Genomic DNA, 20,758 nt, shown 5'->3' on the forward strand with positions numbered 1-20,758 from the left:
CCATCAGAGTTTTGTGATCGCTTCCACGGTTTTTTGACTGACATGTGGCCGTGCATTGTCGTGCAACAGCAAAACATCATGCTTTTGCCGATGTGGTCGAACACAACTCAGTCGAGCTTGAAATTTCTTCAGTGTCTTCACATATGCATCAGAAATTATGGTGGTTCCACTTGGCATGATGTCCACAAGCAAGAGTCCTTCGGAACCGAAAACCACCGTAGCCATAACTTTTCCAGCAGAAGGTGTGGTTTTGAATTTTTTTTTTCTTGGGTGAATTTGCATGATGCCACTACATTGATTGCCTCTTCGACTCTGGTGAAAAATGATGGAGCCATGTTTCATCACCTGTCACAATTATTCCAAGAAATTCATCTCCACCATTCTTGTACTGTTCCAAAAGTTCGCTGCATACCGTTTTTCTTGTTTCCTTGTGAGCCACTGTCAACATCCTGGGAAACCACCTGGCACAAACCTTGTTTAACGCCTACACTTTCAGTATTCTACAAACACTTCCTTCTCCTATCCCACTGTAGCGTGACAATTCGTTCATTGTGGCGCGTCTGTCAGCAGTCACCAATTCGTTAACTCTCTGCACATTGTCTGGAGTGTGTGCAGTACGAGGCCTGCCGCTGCGAGGACAGTCCTCAATATTGCCGTGCCCGCTTTCATCACGTAACCTGCTTGCCCACCGACTAACTGTACTGCGATCGACAGCAGCATCTCCGTACACCTTTTCCAACCTCTTGTGAACGTTTCCCACAGCACAGCAATTCTATGACAGCACGTTGCTCCTGACGAACGTCTAATGTAGCAGCCATCTTGAAGACATGCTGTAACGGCGCCACTAACGGGAAGAGGTTGAACTAAGTTTGAAAACAAGCAGGAATGATGTATCTACACACTGTAAAACTTTCACACATGCAGAATGAAAACTGTGTTTTTTACAAAAATAGTGTGCATTTCTTTTGGAGTGACCCTCGTACTTATGATTGTGAGAAGTGCACAGATGACCAAAAAAGTTTACCATCCTTTTTTTCTATCAAGAAAGCCACGTTAAAAATGTTAGACTCATTTTTTTTTCGTGTATTGAAGTGTGAGCGAAAGCCGTACAGTCAATTTCGGCACGTGGACGGTGTCAGAACAATCAATGCGTTCCTGATACCCACAGCTACGCGAAGCGCGCATTACGCGCTTAATGGAGCGATGGAGCGAGGATCACTTTGTGATTGGGTTGCGAGGTGAGCCGGATAAGCCGGTATGATTCGGTTTTACTGCCCTGCCGGCAGCGCGACTGTAATGCCCACCGCAGCGGCGAGCGGATAAAGGCACTTAGGCGCACCGCGGTACCAAGCTGAGCCATGTGTCCTCCCGTGCGAGTGCTTAGCGCTCACCTCATTAATCGCCAAGTCACGCGAACAACTGCGCGAAACTTGTTGCGTTTTGCCAGTAAGCCTACTACTAATTGCAGTGCGACGACCTGTCGAAAATACAACGCAACGCGTCAACTCCTGGCTAAACGATAGACGCACAAAATCCTAAGTAGTTATACGAGCGCACAGAACAAGCCGTCTAGTCAAAGAGATTAAGAGATCTTACGACATATCACAGTTTGGGGAAAAGGTTGAAGAGTGAATGTGGTACAGGAATCTACAATACTGAAATGGGGGTAAATATTCCAGGATTCGAATCGAGAGCCAACATGATGTAACGTGCTTCGGATCTTCGGTCTTGGCTAACAGCGGTAGAGCAATGAGGCTGTTATTTCTTATGTATCGGTATCGACGTTACAAACAGAATATTGATGAACTGAACTTGCGACTTGTGCAAGATATTTACTTCACCAAATGTCGTAATTAAATCGTTTATAATCCATGGTTTATCAGTGGCTATTTAAATATTCGGAATAGGTATTAAAATCCATGGAGAAGATATAAAACTTTGAGGTTCGCCGATGACATTGTAATTCTGTCAGAGACAGCAAAGGACCTGAAAGAGCAGCTGAACGGAATGGACAGTGTCTTGAAAGGAGGATATAAGATGAACATCAACAAAAGCAAACCAAGGATAATGGAATGTAGTCTAATTAAGTCGGGTGATGCTGAGGGAATTAGATTAGGAAATGGGACAGTTAAAGTAGTAAAGGAGTTTTGCTATTTGGGGAGCAAAATAACTGATGATGGTCGAAGTAGAGAGGATATAAAAAGTAGACTGGCAATGGCAAGGAAAGCGTTTCTGAAGAAGAGAAATTTGTTAACATCGAGTATAGATTTAAGTGTCAGGAAGTCGTTTCTGGAAGTATTTTTATGAAGTGTAGCCATGTATGGAAGTGAAACGTGGACGATAAATAGTTTAGACAAGAAGAGAATAGAAGCTTTCGAAATGTGGTGCTACAAAAGAATGCTGAAGATTAGATGGGTAGATCACATAACTAATGAGGAGGTGTTGAATAGGATTGGGGAGAAGAGAAGTTTGTGGCACAACATGACTAGAAGAAGGGATCAGTTGGTAGGACATGTTCTGAGGCATCAAGGGATCACCAATTTAGTATTGGAGGGCAGCGTGGAGGGTAAAAATCGTAGAGGGAGACCAAGAGATGAATACACCAAGCAGATTCAGAAGGATGTAGGTTACAGTAGGTACTGGGAGATGAAGAAGCTTGCACAGGATAGAGTAGCATGGAGAGCTGCATCAAAGCAGTGTCAGGACTGAAGGCCACAACAACAACAACATGTATCGGTATCGACGTTACAAACAGAACATTGATGAACTGAACTTGCGACTTGTGCAAGATATTTACTTCACCAAATGTCGTAATTAAATGGTTTATAATCGATGGTTTATCAGTTGCTATTTAAATATTAATGATGAATTCAAATTAGTTCCAGCGACACCAGATTCCCTATAGACTGGTTGTAATCTCTAATCTATCATCAGTCGTAACAGTGTTATTAATTCCTAACGTCAAGGAGTTTCTATATAAGCGCCGAGCGCTTCAGTCAAATTGTGGTGTGCGTACTGTAAGACCTTCGGTACACACACCATCAGATTATTTAACTTGTCGCTGTAACGAAGTAGGCGAGTGTCAGCAATAGGTCTCGTGGTCTTATCGTGGCGTGTTTATCTTCTGTCGTTAGGTCAGACGATAAAAATGCCACTTGCACGCTTAGAGTAGCAGATTGACAGTGACCAACTTTAAACAGAACTTAATTAATTTTCACACACGTTTATTAAAATAGTAACAAGCATAAACCTTATGTAACTTGATTCTGGATGCTATTTACAACTGACAGTCTGAAGTTCCTTTGGTCTTGGTACGTTAATCTTATTCTCACATATCTCTGATACTTGACAAAGTGTCTCTACATTTATCTTCATGGCTATGTACAGGAATACGGTAATCTTATTAGGTGCAGTCTGAAACTTGACCATACACTGGTACAGACAAATGCAGACTGGTACAGACTGATGCAGACTAATGCAGACTGGTACAGACTGGTGCAGACAAATGCAGACTGACTAATCAGAGGTCTGTACACTCGTTATAATACCTCGCGCGTTCAGGTATCACTGCGCAAGTGTGATCCTCAAGGAGAAAAGGTTCTACATTAGCAGCAATCTCATTGGCTGCGTTACATATTAATACGCGGATCGGCGGAAGCAGAATTTGGCCCGTCTCTAAGGCAGCGCCATCTCGTAGTGCGGAGACGGACGACTGCTGCGCCTGCGCTGTTGTGCTTAGCGGGGCGCACTCTAGTGGGGAAGTTGTGTACGCGCTGACTACGCGGAACTATGTACACAACACAAATAATATCGCAGCCCGTTATCTCTACAAATAATATTGTAAGACTTGAATGATAAATGCGTGAATTGACACGATATGCTGGTTTATTACACAATATTAGTCACTTCCTAACAGAGCCATGAGGAAGAAGCTTTCCCAGGCGTTGGGGGGAACTATAAATTATATTCTTCGTAACTATCACCAAGTTCCATAGTCCATTAGTTATTAAGAATGAAATTGTCTATCTGTGTTCACTTCCTAAATAGTGTAAACTTCAGGTTATCTAATTAAAAGTCACTTCTGTTTAATATATGCAAGTCCTCTATCTGAATTTTAAACAACGTAATATCTGAAGTCAAAGTATCGTTTCACTGCGTCATAGTAGATCGCAATAATCAATTCCGAAAAAACAATCTAATTGCGCCTACATATACGAGCATTCAAAAGTATGATCTGCTTCGGCTAACTCGCGTAACGTAGTGAAAATGGATTGAATTACCCTTAGCCTTTACTCACCAGTCTCAAAGAGTACTCACACAGAGTATTCTTGGGGAACGTTGGTTCTACTTCGCGCATTTTAATTATGATTATTTTGCGATTTGCTATGATTCTGAATTTTGAGTTTGATTCTACTGGAATCCTATCTTTCTTTCGTATGTTAATAAAACACTAAGTATTAGATTCCTGATTCAATTACTGGTTAATATCCAAATAAAATTTGTCTGCTTGTTCATTTTTCATGGAATTTGGAACTTGTTTTGGGGAAATCATTGGGAATTTTGGAGCTAATTTTTGATTTTCATTTCTCGTCCAAGGTTCAAATGGCTCTAAGCACTATGGGACTCAACTGCTGTGGTCATCAGTCCCCTAGAACTTAGAACTACTTAAACCTAACTAACCTAAGGACATCACACACATCCATGCGCGAGGCAGGATTCGAACCTGCGACCGTAGGAGCAGCGCGGCTCCGGACTGGAGCGCCTAGAACCGCACGACCACCGCAGCCGGCTCTCGTCCAAGGAAGTGGCATTACAATGAGTAACTTAGTAGATATCCTCTTAATAGTGAAGCAACCTAAATTACCTAATAAAAGCAACTCTTCCGGTCCAGACTGTGTACCAGTTAGGTAGCTTTCAGAATATACTGATGCAACAGCTACACACTTATCATATACAACCGCCCGCTTCACGAAAGATCCGACCCGAACCACTGGAATGTTACATAGGTCGCACCAATATTCTAGAAAGGCAATAGAACTAATCCATTAAATTACAAGTCCATATCATTAACGTCGATATGTAATAGGTTACCGAAACGTATATTGTGTTCGAACATTATGGATTATCTCTACATCTACATCTACATCTACATCTACATGATTACTCTGCAATTCACATTTAAGTGCTTGGCAGAGGGTTCATCGAACCACAATCATACTATCTCCCCACCATTCCACTCCCGAACACCGTGTGGGAAAAACGAACACCTAAACCTTTCTGTTCGAGCTCTGATTTCTCTTATTTTATTTTTATGATCGTTCCTACCTATGTAGGCTGGGCTCAACAAAATAGTTTCGCATTCGGAAGAGAAAGTTGGTGACTGAAATTTCGTAAATAGATCTCGCCGCGACGAAAAACGTCTTTGCTTTAATGACTTCCATCCCAACTCGCGTGTCATATCTGCCACACACTCTCCCCTATTACGCGATAATACAAAACGAGCTGCCCTTTTTTGCACCCTTACGATGTCCTCGGTCAATCCCACCTGGTAAGGATCCCACACCGCGCAGCAGTATTCTAACAGAGGACGAACGAGTGTAGTGTGAGCTGTCTCTTTAGTGGACTTGTTGCATCTTCTAAGTGTCCTGCCAATGAAACGCAACCTTTGGCTCGCCTTCCCCACAATATTATTATTTCGTAATTTTTACTCCCAGGTACTTAGTTGAATTGGCAGCCTTGAGAATTGTACTATTTATCGAGTAATCGAATTCCAACGGATTTCTTTTGGAACTCATGTGGATCACCTCACACTTATCGTTATTTAGCGTCAACTGCCACCTGCCACACCATACAGCAATCTTTTCTAAATCACTTTGCAACTGATACTGGTCTTCGAATGACCTTACTAGACGGTAAATTACAGCATCATCTGCGAACAACCTAAGAGAACTGCTCAGATTGTCACCCAGGTCATTTATATAGATCAGGAACAGCAGAGGTCCCAGGACGCTTCCCTGGGGAACACCTCTCGAAGACAACGGTCTATTGACACACAGTCAACACGGATTTTGTGAAAAACAACTAGCTCTTTATTCACATGAACTGCTGAGTGCTATCAACAAGGGTTTTCAAACTCATTCCGTATTTCTAGATTTCCAGAAGGTTTTTGTCACTGAACCTCCGAAGCGACTTGCAAACAAATAGCATGCTTACGGAATATTGTCTCAGGTGGGACAAATGGATTCGTGACTTCCTGTCGGAGAGGTTACAGTTCGTAGTAATTAACGGAGATGTCATCGAGTAAAACAGAAGTTATATCTAACGTTCCCTAAGTTAGTGTTGTAGGCCATCTGCTGTTCATTATCTATATAAACCGTTTAGGAGACAATCTGAGCAATCGTCACAGTTTGTTTGCAGCTGATGCTATCGTTCACCCTCTATAAAAGTCATTAGAAGATCAAAACAAATTGCAAAACGATTTAGAAAAGATGTTTGTATAATGCGAAAATTGGCAGCTGTACCTAAATTATAAAAAAGGGTTAGGTGACCAACATGAGAGCTAAAAGGATCCGTTAAACTTCCGTTACACGATAAATCAGCGTAATCTGAAGGCCGTAAATTCAGCAATTACAATTACGAACAACATCAATTGGAAAGAGCACAAATAAAATTTTGTGGCGAAGACAAAACAGACAGAGTTTTAATGGCAGAACTCTTAGACGATGCGACAGATCTACTGTAGAGACTGCCTGCACTACACTTGTCTTTCCTCTTTTGGAGTACTGCTGTGCAGTGTGGGTCCTTACCAGATAGGATTAACGGAGTACTTCGAGAAAGTTCAAAGAAGGGCACCACGTTTTGTATAACCGCGAAATAGGGGAGAGAGTGTCACTGACATGATACAGGATTTGGGGTCGACATCATTAAATAAATGCCTTTTTCGTTGCTGTGGATTCTTCTCACAATTTCAATCACCAGCTTTCCGAATGCCGACCTACACGGGAGAAACGCTAATCATAATGAAATAAGAGAAATCAGATCTCGCACACAAAGATATAGTTATCCGTTTCCTCCGCCCGCTGATCTACAGTGGAATAATAGAGAATTATTGCGAAGGTGGTTTGATGAACCCTCTGCCAGGCACTTAAGTGCTATTTGCGGAGTACATGAGTATCTGTAGATGTAGATAAGCACTTACCCAATATCAGTTGAAAGTCGCCTATCTAATTCCATGTAACTATTGACCGAATTCAAGACTTTAAAATGCTGTCGCAATCTACTCATTAAGAGGTATAACCTTAAGTTAAGGGTATCACAAGATAAGCCAGGCGTTACAAATAATTTGAGGCAGTCTAATTCACGGCGCGGGAATTACGCGGACTATATTTATCCAGTATTTTAGAATGAGAACATTGAGCGGCTTCCACAGAACTTCACACATAAGTTTACATCTTTACAACATTTTTGCTTGCTGACACCACGCACAAAGTAATGAAGTGATACAAGTTTATAGCTTATTATACTTATGTTATTCATGTAGTAAAACTACAGCATTACATACGGCGTTCTAATTTATTAGTGTAATTCTATTCGCAACGAATTTTACAAGCAAAATCCACATGTTCCGTTGAATGTACCCGCAAAATGAGATCATTACGAGACACATACCTCAGCTAGTATGAGTTCATGAACTTTGAGATGGTTTAAAAACTGGCTTTTCTTAAAACGGAGAGCAAAAGCAGTAAATGCTCCGCCTACAACACATTTTGGAATCAGCACTCACACATACCACTGAATGTACCTGCAAAATTGTATAGTTGTACGATACATAGCGAAGTACATATGACGTCATAAATGTTCTTAAAACTTAGAGCTAATTTTCAAGAATATACTCATTAGATGTTTGATAACGGGAGCGCTTGTTGACTTCCTACAAACTTTACGTACACGTCCAACCACTCTTAATATACATACAAACTTTACGTACACATTCAATCGTTCTTTATCTCTCATCAGCATCAACAAAATTCCTGAACTCTCTCGGGACGAATATGTCCGCAATGGTAACGAGTTTATCTTACACCAGGAGATAAAGGTAGGAAACAAATACGCATCATTTTCATTCGAATTGATTAACAGATGCAGGGTCGCCGTTTATTTCTGCGTATTCGGCCCCTCTTATATTCGTAAAATACGTAACAGTAGTAGACGCACACTGCGCTCCCTCTCGACAGATTTCCAGTGCCACCCAAAAGCACGCGGCGCATATCGGTCGACAAAACCGCTGAGACTTTTAACAGGACACTTAACAGGATTTACGCAGATTCAAATGCGTTCCATTTCGAGAAAAGTCGACTTTTCCCATACGTCATTTCATCCAAATCAGGATCCATAAAACGTAAAATCATAACACTGATACCGCTCTATGATCACAAAGAGGCAGCGGAATAAAATCCGTTTCACAATTTCAAAAACAGGCTTGTATCCGCCATGTTGGAACACAAGTTCAGCATATTTGCTCAGAGACGAAAACTATATTTAAAAAAAAAAAAAGAAGAAGAAAGAAAACTAAGCTAAGAAGATGTTACAACTAACGTTACTAGTGTAAACTGTAGTAAGTCAGATTAGTTAACTAGCTCATATAAATTAAATATAGGTAAAACTTGGTCGATACATTCCTTTCATTTTCGTACATTTACATTTGTTTAAGTATTGAACTGATACATGCATGCTGATATGTGTAAGGGGTTTACACAACAACAACTTTCGACCTAAAAGCTCAATCCATTTGTGGTTAAATTTACATAATTTCAGTACGTAATTTACGATTTTAAGGAGTATTGTGCTTAACAAAACGAAAAGAATTGAGACTTCTAATGCCGATACACAGAAATGGAAAGCTGTGAAAAGTGTGTGAAAAGCTGCAGCGTAAGTAATGCTGAGGAATAATTACAAAGAAAAACTTTTGCTAAATTTGGTTTCCGAGATAATTACCACTGCAATTACCGTCAGTTGTTCTCATAGCGTAAATGACAGTGCGCGGGACTGCACAGCCCTTGGCGCGGGTTCAGTCTTTAGTGCCGTCCCACGATCAATTTTTGCATCTGACTCTCTTGTTCGGTTTTAGGAAGCCAAACAAAGAACACGTTTGGCCTCACCGTCTCTGACCGACCTCTTGAATTTTTTGCGCCTGCAGTCAATGTTAGTTGTCTCGTAACTCGCTCAACGTAGCGAACTTTATTCTTAACAATTATTTCTGCCGGCCGGAATTGGCCGAGCGGTTCTAGGCGCTTCAGCCTGGAACCGCGTGACCGCTACGGTCGCAGTTTCGAATCCTGCCTCGGGCATGGATGTGTGTGATGTCCTTAGGTTAGTGAGGTTTAAGTAGTTCTAAGTTCTAGGGCACTGATGACCTCAGATGTTAAGTCCCATAGCGCTCAGAGCCATTTGAACCAATTATTTCTTAGCACAGCCTACGCTGTAGTAACCTTACACGCTTTTTGGACTCTTTCTGACCACACTGTATATATATATATATATACAGGGTGAGTCACCTAACATTACCGCTGGATATATTTCGTAAACCACATCAAATACCGACGAATCGATTCCACAGACCGAACGTGAGGAGAGAGGCTACTGTAATTGGTTAATACAAACCATAAAAAATGCACGGAAGTATGTTTTTTTAACACAAACCTACGTTTTTTTAAAATGAAACCCCGTTAGTTTTGTTAGCACATCTGAACATATAAACAAATACGTAATCAGTGCCGTTTGTTGCATTGTAAAATGTTAATTACATCCGGAGATTTTGTAACCTAAAGTTGACGCCTGAGTACCACTCCTCCGCTGTTCGATCGTGTGTATCGGAGAGCAGCGAATTACGTAGGGATCCAAAGGGAAAGGTGATGATGATGAGCGTTTGGCGTCATTGGCCGGGAGGCCCCTCGCGGGGCAGGTCCGGCCGCCTTGGCGCAGGTCTTATTACATTCGGCGCCACATTGGGCGACCTGCACGCCGGATGGGGATGAAATGATGATGAACACAACACAACACCCAGTCCCTGAGCGGAGAAAATCTCCGACCCAGCCGGGAATCGAACCCGGGCCCGGAGGACGGCAATCCGTCACGCTGACCACTCAGCTACTGGGGCGGACAAGGGAAAGGTGATGCACCTTAGGTACAGAAGAGACTGGAACAGCACATTACGTCCACATGCTAACACCTTTTTATTGGTCTTTTTCACTGACGCACATGTACATTACGATGAGGGGTGAGGTACACGTTCGACTGGCGTTTCATAGGACGTGGAGGACGCATAAATTGGCCAGCCCGTTCTCCTGATCTTACACCTCTGGACTTCTTTCTGTGGGGTACGTTAAAGGAGAATGTGTACCGTGATGTGCCCACAACCCCAGAGGATATGAAACAACGTATTGTGGCAGCCTGCGGCGACATTACACCAGATGTACTGCGGCGTGTACGATATTCGTTACGCCAGAGATTGCAATTGTGTGCAGCAAATGCTGGACACCACATTGAACATCTATTGGCCTGACATGTCGGGACACACTCTATTCCACTCCGTAATTGAAAACGGAAACCACGTGTGAACGTGTACCTCACCCCTCATGGTAATGTACATGTGCGTCAGTGAAAAAGACCAATAAAAAGGTGTTAGCATGTGGACGTAATGTGCTGTTCCAGTCTCTTCTGTACCTAAGGTCCATCACCGTTCCCTTTGGATCCCTACGTAATTCGGTGTTCTCCGATACACACGATCGAACAGCGGAGGAGTGGTACTCAGGCGTCAACTTTAGGTTACAATATCTCCGGATGTAATTAACATTTTACAATGCAACAAACGGCACTGATTATGTATTTGTTTATATGTTCAGATGTGCTAACAAAACTAACGGGGTTCCATTAAAAAACGTAGGTTTGTGTTAAAAAACATACTTCCGTGCATTTTTTATGGTTTGTATTAACCAATTACAGTAGCCCCTCTCCTCACGTTCGGTCTGGTGAATCGGTTCGTCAGCATTTGATGTGGTTTACGAAATATATCCAGCGGTAACGTTAGGTGACTCACCCTGTATATATACGTCTAGCGGCGATAGATCATGTCATGGCGAATCATAACCATTTTTGTTTAGAGATGATGCTTCTCGTCTTTTCATTGAAATTACCAGTCTCTGGATGACGCAAATTCACCGAACTACCTGTGCCTACTAATAATTTCAAGGGATTTTCATGAAACGGCTAGGGTTGATAGATCATGTCTTGAGGAAGCACTATTTCTAGAGACAAAATTTTTTATGAGTCTCTTCGACAAGACTAGGCATCCTTTTGTGTTGCTTACGCCCCGCAGGGCGTAGGTAGGCACTCTGCAGTGGTCATATGGCTTGATTGTTGCCTAACGCCCAGTCATCGACTCTATACACAAGGTGATAGTCCACAAAAAATTAAATTCCCTGTTTCATCTCTAAAATATAAGGGCCAGTCAAATGAAAACGAGAGAGGTGGGGGGAAAAGTGAGTAATCTATTTATTATTTCAAAAGTAATCGCCGTAACTATGAGAACACGGAAAAACCTTTCAAGGAAACATGTTTTCGATACCTACAGAACCATGATTGTACCGAGGAGTGCGCCTCTTGGTCCTAAGCAAATCGACAGCCACGAATGTCTTTCTTCAGGGATCCGAAAATATGGAAATCGCATGAGGAGAGTTCGGGAGTCCATGGAGGGTGTGTAAGGGATTCCCAGCGAAACCTCTGCAGCGTACTCGAAATATATATATATATATATATATATATATATATATATATATATATATATATATATATAAAAATTGGTAAATTTCCACGGAAGAATAGAATGTTTTGTTGCGCCTTCTTGTTTCGTAAGCTTGAGCAAGCCAAGGATCTTTTAAAGAATTTCAACAATGTACAGCGTATAGTTCATTGTTGACGATGTATGATTTGGTCGGTTTCTCGACTGCGACTGACAAAAGCGAAGTCCGCAGCTTGTGGTCGTGCGGTAGCGTTCTCGCTTCCCGCGCCCGGGTTCCCGGGTTCGATTCCGGGCGGGGTGAGGGATTTTCTCTGCCTCGTGATGACTGGGTGTTCTGTGATGTCCTTGGGTTAGTTAGGTTTACGTAGCTCTAAGTTCTAGGGGACTGATGACCATAGATGTTAAGTCCCATAGTGCTCAGAGCCATTTGAACCAAGGTGAAATCCAGGTTCAGTACTCTTTTTAAATTTTTCATTTGAAGGACTGGACTACTGCAGGGATCAAACCAGAGCTGGATGAAGTTTACCCGGACCCTGCGCCATCACTGAAGACCACAAGCTTCTATATGATGAATGTAAAAACTGTCAGAGAAGCACCGAACTAGAAGCGCGCTCCGGCTGCCCAGTTCTAGTCACCACCGTGGAATAAAAATTCCTGAGACTGCTGAGACTATAGGCTTGTCAACTGAGCGAGTGCATAATAATAAACTGCACGGAGAATTCGCTTTGAAGAAACAATCTGCGAGATGAGTGCCGAGATTGGGCACAGTCGATCACAAGTGTATCCAGTTTAATATTTCAACACAATTTCTTGCTTTGTTTAATCGAATAGCACAAGACTTCAAGCACTGATTTGTGACTGTTGATGAAACCTGACTCCATCGTTACACACCAGAGTCAAAACGGCAGTCAAAACAATGGACAAAGGCTGGTGAAAGAGCACCGAAGAAGGCAAAGGCCATTTTGTCAGCTGGTAAGGTGACGGCCACTGTTTTTTCAGATTCCCAAGAAATGTTGCTCATACATCATCTGGGAAAAGGCGGAAACATGAGTGGGCCTTATTATGATTCATTCTTGGATCGTTTGAAACTTTTGATGGTTGAAAAAAGAAATACCAGGGTTGTCACAAAAACAGTGTTCTTTCACTAGGATAATACACCGCCCCACAGACAAGCGATAACAATGGCGAAAATGCATGAAATGGCTTTCCAATTGGTTCCTCGTCCATCCTACTCACCAGAAGTAGCTCCAAGTGACTTCTTCCTGTTCCCTGTCCCGAAACTTTGGTTTGCTGGCAAGAAATTTTTATCCAATGGGGAAGTGACAGTTGCAGTTGACGAGTGTTTTCCAGAGTTTGACACAACCTGTTTTTCCAGCGGGATGAAAAAGCTGGACGATCGCTGGAGCCAGTGAATATCCCTCAATGTGGACTATGTAGAGGTGAGTTGTTTGGGAAAAACATTTTTTCTTGCTTTTATACTAGACTTATCAGACCATCCTCGTATATATTTACGAGTTCAGTTCTCTTTGTTTTCTTCAACACAACACTTTATAAAATCATAAATTTGTAGTAAAATGGTATAAACTTAAATAACAATCCGTTGTAAGCTTTTAGGCCGAAAGTTGTCCGCAGATTGTGTTGTAGTGGTTATGTTGCTATCTCTAGATTCCAGGGACCCTGGTTCGATCCCCGGCTGGAGCGAAAGTTTATTTCACTCATAGACTAGAAGTTTGTGTTGCCCTCATTTCATCTATCTCCATCGTCGAGCAAGTCGCCGAACCAGCGTCAACTGGAAAGTCATAAACCCAGGAGACGAACAACCCCATATGGTATCTCCTCCCGAATACTTCCATGAGATCATTTCACTTAATTTCAGAGCATAAATTCCTTTAATATGCTACTTCCGCAACTTATTTATCATAAAATTTTCCTTTAGGACCCGCATAAGAGGTTGAACCTTGGCATCTATACGGCCTTTGTATAGTTGACGGAGACATCCTTTGGCATACATCATCGTGTAATGAGCCACTCAGCGGCTAGAAATGTGTGCGACATCTTTCAACACCAGGCTACAAGCGAGACCTCAACTTTACCTGTTTCGTCGCTGAAGACTTGCAGAGGTCGCTGTTGAAGGTGATGTTGATAAGTGATGGTCACTTACCTGCGTGATGAAGGCTTCATGGACGGGTTGCTCGTCCTTCACATTTCGACAGTGGAGTTTTGTACCTGTATTTTGAACATCAATCAACTATCGACGAGACAGAAAATGTATTTTGCCTTCACTTCTCCTGATTGCCAACAGAGCCACCAACGTACGGTCCTTCCAGAAGGCTTTAGAGGATCTCACTCTATTGTGACATTCTGTGGTCAGACACAGCAAGGTATCCTGTAGCCTCATCTAGTTTTCGTTACAAGTATTCAAAATATAACAATTTATTACGTCATCGTGGTTTCATTACTACAAACACACTCATTACCAGTTTCTCATTATTATGCCATCTTCAGACAAGATAAAAATCCACAAACGCTGTTGTCATATCCATAAACTCTAGTTCTACACAAACGAAACATCAAGAAAATGTTCCATAAAAACACGGGAGAACTGCCGGACAGTTCTCCCGTGTTTTTATGGAACAATCAGTACGCCGGGAAAGCTTTAAACATCACATCAAGAAAATGGTATCGAATATGATAATAAAATATTTTATGCCATTTTAATGATGTTCATTACGGATATAACTAGGGTTTATACAGCATGACGAATATGTTTATGAATTTTTATCACGTCTGAAGATGACAATAACATGCTGAAACAAGTAATGTGATTGCTGTAGTAGTTAGGCGATCATACATAACAAGTAACTATATGAACATTTGTAAGGTGACACGCTTCCACTTGACAATATGTCAGCTATTAAAAAAGTTATGGTAAATGTATTTTGCTTTCATATGTCCAGCTCATAAACAAATACTGAATTTTTACTCGTTTTTAGTTCCAGAATGATTAATTGCAGTTGATGTCAAAACAAATTCTGATGTTTATGATAAAAAGTAGACAGTCGCATGGTGTTCAAAACGAGACAACAAGTCCAAATTGGCTGTTTTCCTGTATTATTGTGATAAATGTTGTTTCTGTACAGTAAGGAGCACTATATTGTAAGCGAAAAACAACTTGGGTGATTTTATTCCACTAGCATGATTGAAACCCTAATCTGAACCCTGATGAACATGTTTGGGGTGCTCTGATGTGTCAGCTACAGGGCAAAACAATTTCGCACTAAATGTCAGAAACAAGTATCAACGAAAGTTCAACAATAATCAAAGGAGAGTATACGATAAGTGCATTAGAAATTTGTTGAAATTCTTCGCTGAACATTGAACGATGATATTATTACCAAGGAATGGTCGGCACAGTCTTGGTTAGATGTCCAGCTTCATCGACATGGAGAACACTTGGGGTGTTGAGCTATCTGCTCACTTAATATCTGTCATGTACAATGGGGATTTTTTACACAGAAAAAGAAAGTATCTCTGTATTAACATCTATCCCTGGCAATACATTTCCATTTTAATTATTTTCCTTGATGGTTGTTTCCATGATATTTATGAATGGTATAACACATCATATTTCAAAATGTATGAATGTTTCATGAACTTTGCAAGTAATGAGCAACACACACCCTGATGAAGGCAACTTTGCAGAGTGATTTTACAATGTGAAACAGTGTACAACTGTGAGGATTGGCAATGAGTTTCTTATGACCCAGACTTTATGCAATACATTTCTAGTAGAATAATCTTCCATTGCAAATAAATGATATGGGTGTATTGTATTACAAACTTATATGCCATTAGATCCCATGTCGCTATATTTAACATGAATACTAATGTACAACAATAGTTTTTTTAAATATCTTTCTCATACACTTCGTTTAATCCCCATGCTTCATAGTGTTGTGTATCACTACTGGAATGAATTTTTAATGCTATGCATGAGATGTCTCACTTCTTTAAGGTGGATGACAAAAGGTCTATCCAATTACTTGATTGTGTAATGTATGTATTAAATAATAAGGGCTGTTGCCACAGAGAAAGTCAACTGAGAATGTGTTTGTATAGGAACAGGTTTCCCTGGCAATCCATTACCATAACAATGGTTTTTTCATAGCAACATGTTTGCAGGTGCCAGTTTCTATGACATTTATTCATTTATGTGTGTGTGTGTGTGTGTGTGTGTGTGTGTTTTTGAATATGTCAGTACGAACAGACACCATTTTGCTCCTGTAGCCACTAAGAATCAAGAGACAAAGGAATTAATGGTATTAGCTGCCAGTGGGTATTGCTTTAAATCAACGGCGAAAGCAGAGAATTTGTGCTAGACTGGGATTCGGAACCGAGTCTCCTGTTTTGCTAGGCAGTTGCACAGACCACTAGACCATCCAATCCATACACAGTGGTCATCACAACTGTATGAACTACCCTAGAACGTCTCCCGTGAGACGCAGATTCACAACTACTAATGTCGTAACCCTTGCCTATTATCCTGATTACTGACAACATCTGTGAACAAACAGACACCACATATATAATTAAGGTGGGGAGGGCTATTGATTACTTCAGTGCAGATCCACACCAAGTTCAAACTCTTATAGCAATTGCTGAGATGCCACGAGTGATGAGGATAATGCGTAAGGGGCCCAACATTAGTAGTGTGTGGATAAGTTGAGAATATGGGTCTGATAGGAGGCATGGTAGGGTAGTCTATGCAGTTGCGATGACCACTGTGTCTGGATGGCACAGTGGTCAATGTATTTGCCTAGAAAACTCTGGAGACCTGTAGTCGAATCCTGGTGCAGCACAAATTTTCGACTTTCCCCATTGATTTAAATCAATGTGCACTGGCAGGTAATACAATAAATTCCTGTGTATCTTGACAACTATTTATGGCGTTCTTGAGCCAGATCGCTGGTCGATCATCAGCGATCGGCTTGTTATCTTTGGCGCGTCCCCGGGCATGAGCATCTTTGAGTTTTCGGCTGGGGCGCGCGGGACGGCGAGAGGCAGTCGGTTTGGGGCGGCCGGTGGGACCGGCGGAGTTGTGGGTCGGGCGTAAGCAGGTGTGTGAAGTCTGTTATGCTGGGGCTGTTTGCTAATCGTGAAACTCCTGCGGCGGTTACTGGTTGCCTGCAAGGCATTTCGTATAAACTGTGCCAAGCCTCGCAGTGAGAGGGGAGTCCGGAGTTGGTGTTGGCCGAGATGTTTGTACAAATTGAGGTGCCTGTGTGAGAAGCACGGAGTGGGCCTGTTGGTTGCTTCGTCCTTCTGGCAGCCACCGCAAGTGGATGTTTGTCCGGAATGTCTACAGTTTGTGGTGAGCATAGAGTGAACAATTTCTCGTAGGATGTGCTCCCAGCCTGACTCTTAGCCTGTGTTATTTGTGGGTGCCGACCCCTTGTCTGTTACTGATTTCACAGCAGAACTGTGTTTTTGTGGCATTCTGTGTTTCTGGCTCAGCCTCCGCCTAGAAAAGGGACAGATTTGGAATTCCTTAATGCTGTAATTTAAACATGTAAAAATTTTTTTAAATTCTTGTTTAATGCCAGACAGATTCAAATTTAGTTTACCTGGTTATTGGCTTAACTCGCGCTTCACCCACTAAATCAGCTGTTTTGGAAATAGTTTTTTTATTTCTGTTTAATGCCAGACAGATTCAAATTTAGTTAGCCTGATTATTGGCTTAACTCGCGCTTCACCCACTAAATCAGCTGTTTTCGAATTTTTTTTAAATTCCTGTTTAGTGTCAGATTCAAATGTAACTTCATTTATGTTATTTGAAATAAATGTGTTGGATTAACCTTAATGAATTATGTGCAATCGAAGTAAGGGACCCAGTCCTTCATTAGTGTGTAACAGTGGCGTGTGGTTTGGGTTGTGGCCCCGTGCTCGGACCAGTTCTAATAAATCAGCTCTCAGTGCCAATGCGCTTATCTTACGTAATGTATTTGTAATACCACAAATTTTTAACACAACAGTTTTATCAGTGGTTTGCATGGTAACAGAATTCATTATTTTGTGTTGGAATGCTTTGTACAGCAGTAGTTTCTATTTCAACAGATTTCTAATGCACTTAATTTCAAATGCACTTTGTTTCTAATGATGGTTCCTTCTAATGCATTTGGGTTCTAATGCTTTTGGTTTCTAATGAAGGTTGTTTCTAATGCAATGTGTAACAGGTTTCTAATACGATGTGTGAGTAATGTAACGAGTTTCTAATACAAGGCATCAGTAGTATTTGTAATGCTATGTACCAGATGTCTAATAGGTTTCTAATGCTTTGTGCTGCTAGTGTAATGAGTTTCTAATGCAATATACGAGGGCAGTTCAATAAGTAATGCAACACATTTTTTTTCTCGGCCAATTTTGGTTGAAAAAACCGGAAATTTCTTGTGGAATATTTTCAAACATTCCCGCTTCGTCTCGTATAGTTTCATTGACTTCCGACAGGTAGCAGCGCTGTACAGAGCTGTTAAAATGGCGTCTGTAACGGATGTGCGTTGCAAACAACGGGCAGTGATCGAGTTTCTTTTGGCGGAAAACCAGGGCATCTCAGATATTCATAGGCGCTTGCAGAATGTCTACAGTGATCTGGCAGTGGACAAAAGCACGGTGAGTCGTTGGGCAAAGCGTGTGTCATCATCGCCGCAAGGTCAAGCAAGACTGTCTGATCTCCCGCGTGCGGGCCGGCCGTGCACAGCTGTGACTCCTGCAATGGCGGAGCGTGCGAACACACTCGTTCGAGATGATCGACGTATCACCATCAAACAACTCAGTGCTCAACTTGACATCTCTGTTGGTAGTGCTGTCACAATTGTTCACCAGTTGGGATATTCAAAGGTTTGTTCCCGTTGGGTCCCTCGTTGTCTAACCGAACACCATAAAGAGCAAAGGAGAACCATCTGTGCGGAATTGCTTGCTCGTCATGTGGCTGAGGGTGACAATTTCTTGTCAAAGATTGTTGCAGGCGATGAAACATGAGTTCATCACTTCGAACCTGAAACAAAACGGCAATCAATGGAGTGGCGCCACACCCACTCCCCTACCAAGAAAAAGTTTAAAGCCATACCCTCAGCCGGTAAAGTCACGGTTACAGTCTTCTGGGACGCTGAAGGGGTTATTCTGTTCGATGTCCTTCCCCACGGTCAAACGATCAACTCTGAAGTGTATTGTGCTACTCTTCAGAAATTGAAGAAACGACTTCAGCGTGTTCGTAGGCACAAAAATCTGAACGAACTTCTCCTTCTTCATGACAACGCAAGACCTCACACAAGTCTTCGCACCCGAGAGGAGCTCACAAAACTTCAGTGGACTGTTCTTACTCATGCACCCTACAGCCCCGATCTCGCACCGTCGGATTTCCATATGTTTGGCCCAATGAAGGACGCAATCCGTGGGAGGCACTACGCAGATGATGAAGAAGTTATTGATGCAGTACGACGTTGGCTCCGACATCGACCAGTGGAATGGTACCGTGCAGGCATGCAGGCCCTCATTTCAAGGTGGCGTAAGGCCGTAGCATTGAATGGAGATTACGTTGAAAAATAGTGTTGTGTAGCTAAAAGATTGGGGAAAAACCTGGTGTATTTCAATGCTGACTAAAACAACCCCTGTTTCAGGAAAAAAAATGTGTTGCATTACTTATTGAACGGCCCTCGTATTTACACCAAATTGCTTTTTTAATGCACTGAGCTTGTAATGGAATCAGATTTCACGCTCATCAAGAGGAGAGCCCCTGCCTGCAGTGAAGGACCGTACTCGTGGGTATGCCGATGCACAGTGCGGAGTGCAGCGCACAGTGTGTGTGAGACTGACCTGGGGCGGGCGACCTGAGAGTAGTAGCGGTCCAGCTCCTGCAGGTACTTGAGGGCGTCGGCCAGTCCCTCCAACTTGTTGCCATCAGCGGCGGCCTGCTGCGCCTCTGCGGGGGTGGGGGCGGTCACCACCAGCAGCAGGGCGACCACGGCGGCGGACAGCACCAGAAGCGCCAGAGGGCGGGACTGCGACATCTGCAGCAGCACAACCAAAGAGGGAAGGTGTGGTTAGCCCGAGTCCAGCTCAGCGAGCACAACGCGCTCCAGAAACTATCCTCATCCTTCACGAAGACTGGCAAGCAGTGGGCCGAACTAACACGCACCCTAGGTCAGTCAATCAACAAGCCTACAAGGAACAGATCACATTTTCCTAGAGATATATGATTCTCAACTTTATCTTCGATAATCATAGAAGCTGAAGTAATGTAGAATATAAATTTGAGACTCACCTGTATCCAGGACGATATTCTGTCATTCTGCACAACGGATTAATCTGAGATGTACCCTTTACCCTGTGGCTCCAGCAAGATGCAATTTCCACCCCCCACACTACTACAGAAGTCAGACAGACGCTCCCAACGTTCTAAAGAGAAATGCCTGAAAAACTTTCACTAATAAATATCTTCTGGAGTCGTCCGCTGTAAGGTTAGGTTAGGTTAGTGGTGTTTAACGTCCCGTCGACAACAAGGTCATTAGAGACGGAGCGCAAGCTCGGGTTAGGGAAGGATGGGGAAGGAAATCGGCCGTGCCCTTTCAAATGAACCATCCCGGCATTTGCCTGAAACGATTTAGGGAAATCACGGAAAACCTAAATCAGGATGGCTGGAGACGGGATTGAACCGTCGTCCTCGTGAATGCGAGTCCACTGCGCCACCTCGCTCGGTCGTCCGCTGTAAGGAAATGATTCAAAAATTCACAAAATTTCTTACGTAACTAGTGGGATACTTGGGTATTGGAGTAGTGGTAGTTGGTGTAAGAAAAACATGAAACTAACGAAAGTTATTATTATTTATTTTGCAAAAATTCTGAGAAATCACAATGGCACTTTTAGTTATGAACTCAACAAGTTATTTCCGGGTCCTTTTTGGAATGT

General features: G+C 42.4%; 1 protein-coding gene across 1 annotated transcript in view; it reads right to left on the reverse strand.

Annotated features, from left to right (window-relative positions):
* The window catches only part of LOC126109574 (neuropeptide F-like), a 726,145-nt gene that overhangs the window by 257,114 nt on the left and 448,273 nt on the right, over nt 1-20,758 (reverse strand). Inside the window, exon 2 of the mRNA XM_049914605.1 lies at nt 19,667-19,860. Within this exon, the coding sequence (XP_049770562.1) occupies nt 19,667-19,860 (194 nt within the window). The remainder of the gene's footprint in view (nt 1-19,666; nt 19,861-20,758) is intronic.

This window comes from Schistocerca cancellata, chromosome 12 (genome assembly GCF_023864275.1).
Source record: "Schistocerca cancellata isolate TAMUIC-IGC-003103 chromosome 12, iqSchCanc2.1, whole genome shotgun sequence".
NCBI lineage: Eukaryota > Metazoa > Arthropoda > Insecta > Orthoptera > Acrididae > Schistocerca > Schistocerca cancellata.